This window comes from Scomber japonicus, chromosome 24 (genome assembly GCF_027409825.1).
Source record: "Scomber japonicus isolate fScoJap1 chromosome 24, fScoJap1.pri, whole genome shotgun sequence".
NCBI lineage: Eukaryota > Metazoa > Chordata > Actinopteri > Scombriformes > Scombridae > Scomber > Scomber japonicus.
The window spans coordinates 13,458,364-13,473,390 of NC_070601.1; the positions used below are offsets into that span (position 1 = coordinate 13,458,364).

At 39.6% G+C, this 15,027-nt stretch overlaps 2 protein-coding genes across 4 annotated transcripts in view; both read right to left on the reverse strand.

Moving 5' to 3' along the window:
- Positions 1-2,294, reverse strand: part of nbeal1 (neurobeachin-like 1) — a 46,367-nt gene extending 44,073 nt beyond the window's left edge. For 2 of the 3 annotated variants that reach the window (XM_053314297.1, XM_053314298.1), the window contains exons 1-2: positions 2,225-2,294; positions 1,349-1,725 (exon numbers count right to left, since the gene is read on the reverse strand). In XM_053314297.1, the coding sequence (XP_053170272.1) occupies positions 1,349-1,399 (51 nt within the window). In that variant the 5' untranslated portion in view covers positions 1,400-1,725; positions 2,225-2,294. Of the gene's footprint in view, positions 1-1,348; positions 2,190-2,224 lie in introns of those variants that run through there. The other variant, XM_053314299.1, reaches the window with a different exon arrangement.
- Positions 2,295-5,371: 3,077 nt separating this feature from the next.
- On the reverse strand, positions 5,372-14,911 carry stradb (STE20 related adaptor beta). Its single transcript, XM_053314309.1, has 12 exons — positions 14,715-14,911; positions 12,729-12,795; positions 11,910-11,990; positions 9,881-9,983; positions 9,446-9,567; positions 9,231-9,339; positions 8,858-8,981; positions 8,599-8,770; positions 8,289-8,393; positions 7,931-8,187; positions 7,798-7,840; positions 5,372-7,249 (listed from the first exon to the last, which is right to left on the reverse strand). The coding sequence occupies exons 2-12, from the start codon at positions 12,738-12,740 to the stop codon at positions 7,088-7,090; spliced, it is 1,290 nt and encodes a 429-aa protein (XP_053170284.1). The 5' UTR covers positions 12,741-12,795; positions 14,715-14,911; the 3' UTR covers positions 5,372-7,087.
- Between the last annotated feature and the right edge of the window lie 116 nt (positions 14,912-15,027).

Sequence of the window (15,027 nt, forward strand, 5' to 3'; positions counted from 1 at the left end):
CTGGCAACCCTGTAACATACACTCACACACGTAGCGCAAAGACACCCCGCCGGCCATACCTGACATTTCTGCTGCTTGGGGAGAGACAGGCCGCTGCACATATATATTTAAATGCTTCTCTTTCTCTCAGCATCTCTTTTGCAGCGCACACAAAGACAGAAATGTTGGCCCTGTGGACCTTGGCTGGTATCCAAGATGAAATTAAACCATCCCTCCTCGCAGTGTAATGCTTAGTCAATGCAAATACACATTCCTGCTTGAACAAATGCAATGTGTACGCTCGCAGCAATTGCCGGCATTTTCACAAGTGACTGTGATAAGTGTGTGCAGGCAGCAGTGTGTCTGGATACTTGTGTTATGAAGCCTAAAGACCAACGGATGGGAATACATAGGTTTCTTTTATTCTGTTCCTACCAGGCTTGTGTGTGCTTTATGCTGCTACCACTCAGTGTGGGGGGAGTGGGGTGGTGGTGGTGGTGGTGGTGGTGGTGGAGGATTATTCAATGTCATGTCCTGAACGTACAGCTTTGCTTTCATGGGGTAAATACTTGAGAGAGGGCCGTGCGCTGCATGCGTTACCGTGGTGAGGGATTACTGTGGGAAGCAAGTGTGTGTGCGGCTGCAACCGGGCTCCTCACGTGAGGAGCGGCTCAGACGGGCTGTTTTGATTGGACGGCGGGATGTGCGCATGCTTTATCGCCGAGTGAATTAAATCTAACCTAACAGCTGACTCAAGGGGTGCTGTCTCTGCTCGTGTGCGATTCATTCATCGTCCACTGTGAAAACATAGCAGTATCCTATACATCCTATGCACTCCACTGCAGCTATATGTGGGAGCTAGAGACTATTTTTATTACCTAACATACTGCTTTTAGCGAATTAATCATTCATTTATACGCTTAATGTGTCCCCTACCAATAAATCCTTTAGGATCCTGTAAGCATTTAATTGGTGTGGGTTTAATTGGAGTGTTTTAATAGTCCTGTGATGGTCTCAGAGGTTTTTGCATCCTGAAATGTGCAATTTAAAGCATTAAAAGATGCTTAACAGTGCCACAAAACAATGGCAATTTGTGGCTTTGGTTTAGAAGTGTTATATTAAGATGTCATATTGCTTTTAGTTATTAAAAATGCTCTAGAATTGATACAGAAGCATCAAGAAACACTAAACTTCCCATACATAAATGGTCAGAGAATAACCTCTGTGTTTGCCAGGGAGGAAATGCCATCATAGTGTCCATTACTTCATCTCATTTCCCTGCATGGTTCACATGAGGCGGAACAGTGTGGGGACTGTGTGTGTGTTTGTGTGTGTGTGTGTGGTCATGCAGCTGAGGAATCCACCTTACCTTAGTGCAATAGAGCATCCAGACCTCGTACAGTCTCTCTTTAGATGCCATGGTGCCGGAGAGTGAGCACCCTCAGGCTGTAGTGTCCACCGAGGTCACTTCCCTGGCTGCTTCATGGTCTCCTACCAGTCATGACCTGAAGCACTGCTGCTTGGCATCAACGCTCAACATCATGACTGTCCGACTCTGGCGAAGTATCACACACACAGGGAGGAGAAAAAAGGGCGGTGGTAGACGTGTTGTGGCAATGGACTAAAGAAACTTTCCCGATATTTTTACTCCATGGCAGAGAGGACTTGGAACAGCTGGGGCCCGTACTTCCAATTCTTCGACTCTCTCCTTCCAGAAGCTGATGATATTCCCAGCAGTGTTTGGCGCTGTCAAGAACAACAACACGGACAATTACCTATCACGGAGGCGGTGAAACAAAAGCTAAAGCACCAAAACGCCTCCGGTAACGTTAAGTACTCCTTGTCCACTTTGAGCTGTTCACTGAGGCGACAGTGGTTAACACGACAAAACACACACCATTAATAATGCTTGTTTTTGCTCTAAAAATAAGCCACAAGCAGCCTCGCTCGTCCTGTCACAGCTGCCTTTAATTATCAACAAACATTACCGTAGCAGTCGATTTTACCTGGCTAAGCTAACGGAACGCTAGCTGTCAAAAAAGCCTATTTCTATTTCTTTCTTTTTTTTTCTTTTTTTTTTTTTAGCCTCCCTTTCTCCACCTCCTCCTCCTCCTTCTCCTCATGTGACAGAAACGCGTCGTCCTCACAAACCTGCCCGGCTACATAAGTCTCATACGTTGAGGACAAACATGTTAAAAGCTGACACACTGTGTTTTAATCGGTGGAGAAACTGGAGACCACTCACCTGTGTGACGAAAAGACTCAAACTGTCACTGACGCCGAGTTGTTGTTAATGTGTCAAGCTGCGCGTGACGTCACCGCGCATGAGAACAGAAACGACTTCCTGTCAGTTCAAAATAAGAGTCGATAGAAGTTGTTCATTGAAAGATTAAAAGCACATCTGTTCACAGACGTACAACAACTACAAACATGTTATTTATTTTTTTCTTCATGATTTACTTAGGAATTCATTCATGTATTTTTTAGATTGCGTACTACTATGTGACTATTTTATGTTGCTTTTGTAAATCCCCTTTTTCAATTTAACTATTTATTGGCGGATTATTATTTAATTTGTGAATTCTTTCTATAATTCCTCTTTTTTAATTGCTCATTAAAATATCAGATAATGAATTTTGATTTGATTAGATTTTTTTTAACTTGTCAATATAGATGAATAAATGTCACACACAACAAATAGGTTGAAAGTGTTTGTGATAGCATTAAAAAGTTAATTGATTACTTATTTCCACTGTGGTCCTCTTACTTTGTAAATTACTACTTTGTAATTTACTTTACACTTATTTGTTTAGGGTTTAATCAAGTCATTTGTTCATTACTTAATCAGTTGATCAATTCCTGTTTATTGTACAATTAGTTATTAAAAATGAAATGTTTGATTAGGCTACTATTTCTGTGACACTTTTGGTCCTCTATACTATGACCATGACAGACATTTTGGAAGTTCTCTCATTTCTTTACGTAAAGTGAAGTTACCTACAAAAAAGCAACAACTGGAAAACAGAATATATAAGATCGAGGTTTTTCTTTGACATGAAAACATGAAATTCATGGGCCTTGAAGCTGATAATGATGTATAAAGTTTGAAAACATTGATCACAAAATTGTCATTTTTTCCCTATGATTTCGCTGTAAAGGAAATGAAACATGTTGCCCGTGTTATTTCATTGTGTTGTGTCTTCTGCATCAAACATCTGTGTGCACTTTGAAAGACGACCCTTCATTTTGAAAGCAAACCGGAAACTGAAAACATTGCCCAGCTGGCACACAAACACCAACCCTGCCAACTTCCTCAGGCTTTAACTGCACTTTCAACACAATGCAGCTGTTTCTTTTATAACCTGTTTATATAACAGACCAAACAGCGGAATCTGCGGCTTTTATTATTTATCATAATAGTAGATGTCTCTGCGACAGTTTTTTCTGCTTTACGTTGTCGATGTGGAGCTACGTGGTTGCTAAGGACAGGGTTTGGTTGCGATTTGTTTTGATGCTCTGTCGCCACCTGGTGGAACAGTGGAGAACCGCTATTTAACAATCTATGTGATTAAATCTTCAATTTAAAAGAGGTTTTAAGTGTAATATAAAGACATATTATTTTAACATAATACTGTAATTATCATATTCTGTTATTTGTAGTATTTTAAATGCAAGGTAGGCTTAAAAACATCTCAGCCTCAGCTCCTTCATAAAAAGGAGCGGTGAGTCTCCTAGAATTGAATCTGTAGGTCATTGCTGAAAGACCAAGGTGACTGCGACTGTGACTCAGATTAGGATTATCAACCCTGTGTGTTTAAGGAATGTTTGTCAGGAAACACATCTGGTGGCTCTTTCTTGAGACCTTGAGACCTGACCTCTGCATCTGGCAAGGCTGACAAAGCCTCAGATAACCCAATGCCGTAACATGTAATATAGTATTATATAATCTACATAATGATTATTATACCCAATAATCATTTTTTAAAATCTTTTTCTTTTTCTGCTTTCTTTAATGAGGTGCAGATGACTTTACAAGACACAGGTATGGTATTAATAACATGACCAAAAGAGTCTTGCAAATCTTATCACTTATTTAGAAAACCAGTTATTATGCATCTCACTCATTCTGTTGTACTTGTATGTTTTCATGTAGTAGGAATGTAACTGATAACAACAAAAGTTCCCTGTGAATCTAAAAATTTGAACATTTTATTTAAGAGTCATTTGATAATGCTTAATTTTACATGTCCTTTAATTTTACACACATTTCCCAGAAATGTTATGACTAATTTGCAGATATTTAACTGTTAATTTTTAGGACATTTTACAGAGAGGTAGAATTGACAGAAAATACTTTGTTTTCAGTGTGTAATTTTGTGTGTCAAACTAAATATGAGCACATGTACCAAACTGCATAGACATGTCCAGCTAGTTAATGAAAACAGCTAATATGTTAATATATCATTTGGCACACTGAAAACAAAGTATTTTCTGTCAAGAGTCACAAATATTAACCTGAATATATTGAGTAGGTACTTACCAACTAAACCACCTTTTCATTTTTTTTTTAATTTTACTATGTGTACCCAAATGTACCACACTTTTTGTAAAATATCCTAGAAATTGACTATTAAACACCTGCAAATTACTCAGAAAGTTATGGGACTTGTAAATTAAAGTGTTGCCAATTATTTTTCTTCATTACTCTGTTGTACATTTGCAATTAGTGACAACATTGACATCCTGCAAGTTTTATTAATTCCATTTAATCATTTAATCATGGTTTATCCTACTCAACTTTAGGTGTCCTCAGCTGTGACTATATTAGTAGCCTCCAGAATTATATACACTGTATCAACCTCCTCACAGGAAGTTACAATGTGGAGGACTAGGACTCAATGTTCTCAGTGGTACTTTCTTTGGTAACATATTTGAAATATTCATGACTTGTTTTGGATTTCAGGCCAGGACTCTTTCAGTCTCTCTGGCACCTTCAACCATCCAATCATCCCAGGAAGCTCCAGTACGACAGCTGATCACCGAAAACACCTTATGCCTCCCTCCAGAACCCAAATGTTACCTGAAGCAGCAGTGAGTCCACAGTTAGCAGAGGATGACAACCTCCTGGATCGGTCCAACGTTGAGGAGCATCTGCTTCCTATGTTACTGGTAGGTTTGAGGAGCTCAGAAGAAGCTGTCACTGTCACTGTCACCGAATCCATCAAAGATCGAGGATTTAAGAGTTACTAGGACTCACCAGGTTGGCAGCACTTCAGAATGGAGCATACTGCCAAAACACACACACGCACACTTTATCTATCAACGCAAATCTACAAAGAAATCAATCAAGGCAAACAGGAAGTTTAGAAATCCAATTTTGTATATACATATATATGGTTTATAATGTGTTTATATAAGGCTCATACAGCTACCATGTTTGATATGTACTGCAAATCACAGTTCTCATACACAGTACACTTTATCACAGTTACAGAAAGGTCACCATATTCAGAATGGAGGTTTCTTTAAAACACAAAGGCATTGTTGGAGAGAAGTGGTTACAGCACAGTAGAATTACTCTTCTTCTTTTGGCGTTTCACCGGAGATCAGGGCAGGGAAGTGTCTCATCTACAGTCTACTCATGGTTTCTATTTCCTACATGGAACACTAGATATACTCTATTACTCATGTGCTCTTTTTCAGAGCCTGATGTGTACCTTTTCCCCTTTGTTCATACAGTAGGCAGTTTTAAAATGACTGTACATTAACACTATGTGCATATATAGCCAAACATACTGCAAAAATGTATTTACATATTTGACTTTGGGGCATATTTTCTTTTTGTTGTTGTTTTTTTCAGTGAGCACACACTATCAGGTTTTTATTGAGGCCTGAAAACCTACAAATTCAGACTCCCCACACTTTAATTTGGATAAATAATTAAGGAAATTGTGATAGATTCTATCCAAATTTCTGATCTAGTATTAAAACAGCATCTTGGCAATACATTCTGAAGTTTAGAAAGGTGTTTAAGCTAAAAAGATGTATTATTCAGATATACTGAACGATATAAATGAATATATATGCACATATGTGTTGCAAATCTTTTTTTATGTACCTCAGTATTCACTATTCACAGTTGGAAGACATAATAACACTTACAAAAGGAAAAATCCACCCTCACATAGTGTCTTATACTTATTTTGGGTTATTTCAGTCAGTATTGTTTGGGATTGAACTCTCTGAGGATGTCTTTCGAGCAGAACAACAGGTACGATGGTCACAGCAAACACAGCAAGCAATTTCACACCTCTTTCAAGTGTGACATGTATTAGTGAACTGCATTCTGGTCTATTGAGGCTAATATCATGAGTGTCTCCTCCTTTTTGCAGATGTATTTTACCATGTCGAACACAGACAATGTATTGCACAAATAGCTGATTTTAACATCACAGTATTTCAGGGTGGACTTTTCCTTTAAAGAACCAGTGTGTAGAATTTAGTGACATCTAGTGGTGAGGCTGCAGATTGCAAACAACTGACACCTTGCCTCCAAGTGTGTACCTATAGTGGCAGCAAAAAACATGTAATTATACACTAGTTAAAACATACTTATAAATATTATCTTCCATTCCTGCCAAGCCCATTCATCTAGCTAGCCACTAAATTCTTCACACTGCACCTTTAACTCATAGTTGCCTGTTACCTCAGAGGAAGTGTGTGATTATTAATCAGCTCATTCGTTTTTTGTCCTGTGACTCCTTGACAGTCTATTGGTGTCATCATTATTATCATTATTATTATTATTATTATTATTATCATTATTATTATGGATCTAAATCAGAGCAGCTTCTTTGATCCAGCACTTTCACAGTCGCCTCACTGACCCATGACCCAAAATCCATATTTGCATCAAACAAACGTATGTTTTTAAAAAAACTACAAAACTACCTAAAAAAGGCTCAGAGAGTCGGGTTAATAATAACAAAAATAAAAGCACAGTAGAATTTGGCCTCATTGCTTTGCTTTGATTGTCTTGTGTTTGGCTTGCTAGTCAGAATTTGGCGATTTGGGAGGGGGAGAAAGAGAACAGGAGGGGTGGGAGGGGTTAGGAGAAGTCCCACACGGCCTCGGTGGTGTCGGCGGAGGTTGGAGTCTGAGCGTGGCAGGACGGGCCCGGGGGGCAGGATACGGGAGGGTCCTCGGGGCTGGTGAGGGGCGCTGCTGGGTACATGAGGTTGAGGAAGGTGTCTCGGGTGTGCCTCTTCACCTGTCAACAAACAGCACGACTCTTCTTAAAACACTGCCAGAAAACACTTCGTTCTAACCTGCTGTGTTGGTAATACATATTGAGGCTTGGCTGCCAAATTTGACTTGTCTGTTAACTCTTTACTTTCCTCTCAAAGTCTCTCATTAGCTCATAAATAGTGTCTTTTCAGAATAACTACAGCTATTACCAAATACAGAAGCATTCAAGACTTCAAATAGGATAAATACATGTAGAAATTAGATTTACATAGACAAAACAGGTTGTCAAATGGCTCATTATAATACAATAATCCAAGTAATAAAAAAGTTTTTGGTGTAACAATAACATAACCACTAAATAACACATTAGACATGGGGTGGCAACTCTGAAGGCACTTGACTTTGAATATGGACAGCTATAATAAATAGGATGGATTGTAATGTTTTTTTGCCTCTTTATATACAGACCTAACCTACATTATAAAATCATGAGTGTTCTATGTTTAATTCATTGATGTGTGCAGATTTGAGATTTTTACTCAAATGAATGTAGGCCTCGTGGAAACCTACCTGCTTGAAGAAGGCATGGGTCAGCAGTGTAGTTGCTGATGGTCTATAGAAGGCAGAAGATAAAAACACACAATTATATCATCATATGTGATCAATTGTCAATTAAAACTGACTGTTCCTCTAAAGTAAAGACCTGCGCTCGGGCTGCTGCTGCAGACACAGCTGGACCAGGTTATGCAGGGTGGCTGAGTGGTTTTTGGGCCCGGGGCTCTGAGGTCGGTCGGTGGGAGGGGCGGTGGCGCTGTGTGTGAGGCTTCCGGTGGCCACGCTCTCCCCGATGCCAGAGTCCACCCCTGAGCGCGACACCTTCAGCCCTCCGAGTTCACCCAGCGGGAAGGGAGCCACATCCAGCAGGCAGCAGTGGGAGCCACGCAGCTTCTGAAGCAGCATCTGGAGAGAGGGATTCAAACAGTGGATACAAGACAGTTTTTGATTTGAGCAAACCAGCCCTTTAAATGTGACAGCAGTTTGAATGGAAGTGTTTTTGTTACCTGAGTGGGTGGCATGTCCTGGAAAGGCACCCTGCCACTGACCAGCTCACAGGCCACAATGCCCAAACTGTAGATATCTGACTTCACTCCATAACCGTGCAGGTCCTACTGAGGGCAACACAATAAGAGAGAGGAGAGACACAACAGATCAGAATAGATCAGCCGACGTTTCCTAACTATTAATGAAAAACAGGATGAATATGTAGTTTCCAGTTGGAAATACAGTAATATGTCACTCCAGTTTTGATCAAAACAATTTTAGAAGGAAATAAGTGAGAAGTGGGCGTAACAGAATCTCGCCAGGCCTGACCTGTCGCAGTAGTTCGGGGCTGAGCCAGGGCAGCAGGGCGGGGCTGTGGTGGGGCATGTCGAACACGGCCCGCATCCTCTTCCCCTCACGCATCATACTGTAAACACTGTGGAGCCCTGAGAGGTAGACGCGCCCATCTCCTGACAGCAGGATATGACTGGCCTTCACCCCCCTAAATGGAAATAACATTTTTTTTAGTCCAATTGTTGTTGTTTTATTTGAGGTGTATCTCATAATAACACCTTCTGTCTCCACTGACCGGTGAACGTAGCCCATCCGGTGCAGGTATTCCAAGGCTTTCAGCACACCGTACAGCAGGTACGCTATTAAGGATTCGCTCATCCCATCTGGGAAATATGTCCTTAATAAGGTGTCTGCAGAGCCTGCAGAGGAGAGGAGAGGGAAGAGGACAGATGAGTAGCTCATTCTGATGGACAATACACTGTGATTTATCTTCATTTTGAAAAAGAATGGTGTGAGTGAGTGTAAAATTTGGGCTTGAGAAAATATACATCAGAGAAAAACCCTGATCTATTTTCAAGGTATTCACAAAACCAAGACCTGGTGTTTAAAAAAAAAAAAGATTTAAGGACAAAACAAAACAAAAACATTGATGTGTGGTAGTGGCTGACCATAGGCCATGAGTGGTGTAAGGACCCAAAGCTGACAGCAGGAATTGAAGACCAGTCGAGAGGTCAGCAGGTTGGAGTGACGGAACAGCCGAGACAGCAGAACCTCATTCTGGGGGATAGAGACGTTATCAGAAAAGGCCCTTGACAACGGTTTGAAAATATTTTTAGCTTTGCAGACGATACACATGTGCTTAACAAAAATGAACTGCCCTCACCATGAGCTGCAGCAACTCCTCCTCTGTGCACTCATCCAGGTTGGTTTGTTTGACCGCCACCAGCTGGCCAGTGGGGGTGTGGCGTGCCATGATCACCTGGCTCAGGTTATTGAAACCCCTCCCTGTGACACAGGTTATTAGCTTTAAGGGAAATATTGCTTTAAAATTTCTAAACTGTCTAAAGTAATGACATGGTCACATAATTCAGGTGTTACTGCTCTCTACTTTGGCTCATATAGCCCCATGGCTTGTACTGGATGTTATTTAACACGATGAATTATATAAGTGGATATTGTGTTGTGACTTATATACTAAAGATCATACCAATTTGTAATCCTATTTGTGTTTTTTTGTCATTTTTTGTAAGTTAGAAGATAGGTTTTCTTGGCTGCTGTAACGGTCTGACTCAAGTGTGTGCACAGTGGTGTTTCTCACCCAGCTCTGCCAGTAGCTGGTAGTGGGCGGGCTCAGCTGAAAGCCCTGTGATGTCATCTCCACCCGCTGGCCCTTGCAGAGTGTATTGAGAACCGTCAGTGCTCTGCTGGGACACACACGCATGTTATACATTTATCTCAAAGGTAACAGAAATAAAAAACGTGTAAACTATTCTGTGAGTAAACATGATTGAGTACATCACATATATAAATTAAAAATAGAAACACCTACATTTGCAGTCTTTAAAAAGTCTGCTATGTTTTCTATAACCTCCACTATTTTTTCACATGAAGATCAGTTAATGTATCACATTTATTCCTACTCAACCTGTGAAAACAGTTGTATAAGGTATTTGGTTACTCTGGAGGAGCTGATAAAATAAACCTCATGACGATATAGTGATAACATCAGACTCGTCTCAACGGGTAAGTACTGTATGTGTTACAAACTGGGAAAATGCAGGATCTGCAGAGTTTTGTAGTTTTGACACATGATAGGGACTAAAAATCAGGACATCTGAGCTCCTGCTGCACTGTGTTTGACCATTCTTTGACAAAGTACGTGTAGTTGTAAATTGGAATGGAGTACTCCTTTAATCCAACAGTCTAAACAAAATCACTGCCATGGAAAAAATGGGGGGAAAACCTCTATGATCAAATGAATGACGTGAACTCCAATATTCTACAAAATAATGACAGTTACACTTTCTTGTCTGTACTGTTCAGCCCGACTCCAAACCTCCACCTGTCTTGTCACTGCAACCGATACAAACAAGTCACCAGGAGAAAAACAGCAAAATAGCGACATAATAATGCTGCATTGTCATTTGCTTTTGTTGGAGTGGAGAACAAAGCCTTTTAGTCATCCTAGCTGACGCACAACCACTTGTGCCACATCAATGAGGCTGAAACTGTGAGTGGGCAGGGTATGGGGCGTGGAGTAGGTTTCATCTCAAACAAAAAATTCAACCCTAAAATGCCTTTTGAATAACATTCTAAATCATTTTGTGTTATGGTGCTTCCCCTATAATAATATATCTTTCCAAATACCCAATACCCTGAAGTGGATCATTGAATTTTCATTAAATTCATCCACCGAATTAACACTTTCACCTCCTGCATGGATATCCACTGCCACAAAGAGGCAGTCTGCTAAGCTATAAGGTAATTGTGTGAGGGGACCACGGCTGCCAGGAGATGGCACTGTGATACAGAAAACAGCAGAGAGAGAGAGAGAACAGCAGAGAGAGAGAGAGAGAGAGAGAGAGAGAGAGAGAGAGAGAGAGAGAGAGAGAGAGAGAGAGAGAGAGAGAGAGAGCTTGTGTGTGTGTGTGTGTGTGTGTGTGTGTAGGGGGGTGCTCGCAGGTTTATTGAATTTAGTGAATGTGTTTCATACCATACACATTCTTTGTATTCACCACTTATTGCCTCCGCATTGTGTCTGTTTTTATCAAAGGGAAATGACCTCACACAGTAGCAGTACATGAATAATAATAATTATTAAGCAGTTAATAATAATTATTCAATATCAAGTACTGCATTCATATGATTAATTATAGAAGAATATCATAAGACAAAAAAGGGGAATACATGCAAATTTTTTATTGACATAGAATACCAGTGATGCTTTAAAGGGCCACTCCACTGACTTTACTTTTATTTCACATCATATTAAATGCCACTCAATAAAAAAGTGATGTCATCAGGAATTTCTTCACTTTTGCTTGGGACACAACAAATGCCTGTGTTATGAACTGGGGTGCAGAGTTGGAGAGATAGACATGGAGCGTCTTATTAAGGACACTACTGAGTTGTATTATGGGAATTGCACTGTTTCTTCTGCACTGATTTTTGTGTCTTTTTAGGAATTTAAGGAACAATTTAAGAAATTTTAATACTAAATCAATGAAGTGCCCCTTTAGGCTTTGTCAACAGCAATGTTATTCCAATAGTCAGCCTTAAATGACTTTAAGGTGAATCTTAAAGTATGATGGAAAGGCATCAGCAGGATGCCTCTCCATGCTACTGACCAGGAACTGGTGGCTGATGTCCTCATAGCGCTCTTCTATGTCCATGGGCTGGACCTGAGCGTGGGAGATGCAGGAACAGTCCTGGTGAGGGGGGAGGAGGAGGGGAGGAGCACAGGTGAGACATGCCCAACAGGACAAGGACGAGGACGAGGAGTGAAGGGGAAACATGGCACTAGGGAACAGTAGGGAGTTGAGGGTGATTCGCTGCTTCACCACGGGGGTGTGGAGGGTCAGAGATGAAGCAGAGAAGCAAGCGTCTCATAATATGGGGCTGTGAAGGCACTCACAGGGCTTTTTTTAAATAGAGGTGGTGAGTGGAGACAGAATTAGAGTGATGATAACAGACTACAGAGAGGCAGCTGAGTAACTGATGGGTCCTAAGAGAGCAAGATAAGAGCTTCATACATAATTAGAAGTGCCAATTATGAGACTATGCACAGATAGCGGATATTGTATCTGAAATTTCCCACCTACATATGAATACAATCATTATACTGTATAATATACATCTCATGTGGATAACACTTTAATGCCGACATGCTATGTAGTTTTAAAGTCTCCGTTAATTCCTGATTGACAGCTGCATGAAAGAAAATATCATAAAAACACAAATTGAATAATCAGCTACAAGGATAACATTAAACACATTATAATGCACCACTTACTGGAAGCCCTTCTTTAAATATACTTTAATTGATTTTGCCATTTTCCATCAGAGGTATCAGCATGAGACTACTGATCCGCGACTACACGTCTACTAGGTCACACCTGAGCGACAACCAGACACAAAACACAAGCCGTGCTGCGGGAAGTTCTTACCAAGAAAGACATGGAGTCCTTTTGGCGACGGTAGAATCACAGACTCTGGCATTCATCCGCTCACAGGCTGCAGGATGACCGAGCGTGATGGAGGGAGAAAGAGAGAGGGGGGATGAAGCGCAGCAGTGTAATATGAGACACACAAGTGCCAGAGCCACAGCATCCCTCCAGCCTCAGCCGTTCATCTAAGCCACGACTGCAGCTTACCTGGCTGCAATCAGCTGATCTACACATCTGAGGGAATTATGTTGAATTCGCAGGAGGAGATCCCCGTCCAGTAGCGTCAATTTAAAGACTGTGTTCTTCAGAATCAGAATCATCTTTACTAAGATGTTAATGCATGCAAGAAATCTGACTCCAGTACCGTGGCTCTCAATGTACTTAGACAAAATAACAACACAACACATCTTCAGAAATACACAGCAATGACTATACACAGGAGAAACTGTTTTTATGGACTGTAAACAGGATGCAAATAGTGTGTAGTGAAGACGCTTGTTGTGTGATTCTTCTGTTATTGTCTTTGTCTGTTGGTAAGTTTGATTGTGTGTTTTGTTTATTGTGTTTTAACCAATCTTGCCTAACTTTATTATGTGCCACCCTATCACCGTTTCCCCTTAGAGGAGCACAATGGAGCTAAGCTTTCACTTTTATTATGTTTTTATTATTTATAATTTAATTGTATGATAGGCCTGAACAATTTTCAAATATATCTAATTGCGATCATTTTGATTGATATTGCCATTGCAATATGATTTTCGATATTAGAGGAAATGATCATTTTTACATAATTTCTCATTTTCATTGAAAAACATATGATAGATAATTTTTATGAGGATCTGTACCAAACAAAGACAATTTCTTATAGAATATGATGTGTCAATATGTGTAACAATATTTCATTTAAAATGGTACTTGACACACATTTCTCCTCCTGCAATTATAAAACTGCAGTAGGCCACATTGCAATTTCAATAAAATTTGGATTCATTGTTCAGCCCTACTGTCTATCTATCCATCTCTCTATCTAGATAAATATCTATTTATGTTTTCACTTTAAAACCCGTACAACAACAATATCAAAGTCAGGTATCTTACCATTCAACACCAATATTAATCCTGTTCATAATGTTACTTTTTTTCTACTATATTTATTTTTACTACTATTGTTTTTTTATTGCTTGTGTACTTATTATTTATTGTTCTTTATTTTTATATTGATGCCCCCCCCCCCCTTTTTTAAATATCCACCTGATGCTCCAATAACGTAAATTTCCCCAATAAAAGTATATCTTATTTTATGTATATCTATATGTGAAAGGAGTACTGATATAAATATTGAATGGTTAAAAAAGTGACATTTTACCCTGCATATAGTAGGTGGCCATTCACAGTATACAGATGTACAGTAATGAGTAAAATGTAATTATATAAATATATATTTTCTAGTGTATATTATAGTGTTTAAGGGTTGTTGTTACACAGTGCCACAGTGAGTTAACTGTTCTGCAGGAATATTTTATTTAGTTGCATTATGCCTTTAATTATAACGCACGAAAAAAACGACATTTTGATAATGGCGCAATAAAAATTAAGCTTTTAATGATTTCGCAATGAATACAAGCATTAATTCAGCTTTACTTCAAGGTTAGATTAACAGCAGCCATTTTAGCCGTATTATTCGGACACTATTACTTAAATGTGTCGAGTTAACATGACTACTAGCGAAATTATAGCTATTTATAGACAATGTGGGGCTATGTTATTTTTTTTTTAATCACACATTTATTTTCAAGTCTACAGAATGAAAAAAAGCGACCGGCTGCACAAACACAATATCTCGTTCAACAGTGTAAATACAGTCGCCTTGTTCAAGCATTCAGTTAATGTTAGCTCAGTCACTTAAAACGTGTCTCTTATATATGTATTGTATGTTTGTATATATTAAAAATGTATCGTACATGTAATGGAAAGAAGCTGCCTTACCTTCTCCTCTCGACAGCAGCGCTGACGCTTCGACGTAAACAAGTTAAAAATACAAAGGAGACTCTGACACCTTAAACGACTTTTTACTTTGAAAGTTCATATTATTTCATTTAGCGTCAAATTGATATAGAGTGTGCCAGAAAATAGCGACTTTTACTGTCAATGTGGAACCGCACAGATAATAATAGCACGAAGCGAAAATGTTCATCTTTGACAGGACTTTTAATTAGGCACAGATTTTTCTGGCGCGTCATAATAACGTCACTGGCGCAATGGGATGATGATGATTCATGTAGTCCTTTTGCATTATATT

Bases quoted from the DNA above. Each gene is read 5' to 3' on its own strand.
- stradb (XM_053314309.1), bottom strand. The intron at 8,982-9,230 runs GTCAGCCACTAC...TCTCCTCTGCAG, and splicing joins TACACCACTCATGGCCTATG to GCTCTGCAGACACCTTATTA. The intron at 8,188-8,288 runs GTAACAAAAACA...CCCTCTCTCCAG, and splicing joins AGGACATGCCACCCACTCAG to ATGCTGCTTCAGAAGCTGCG.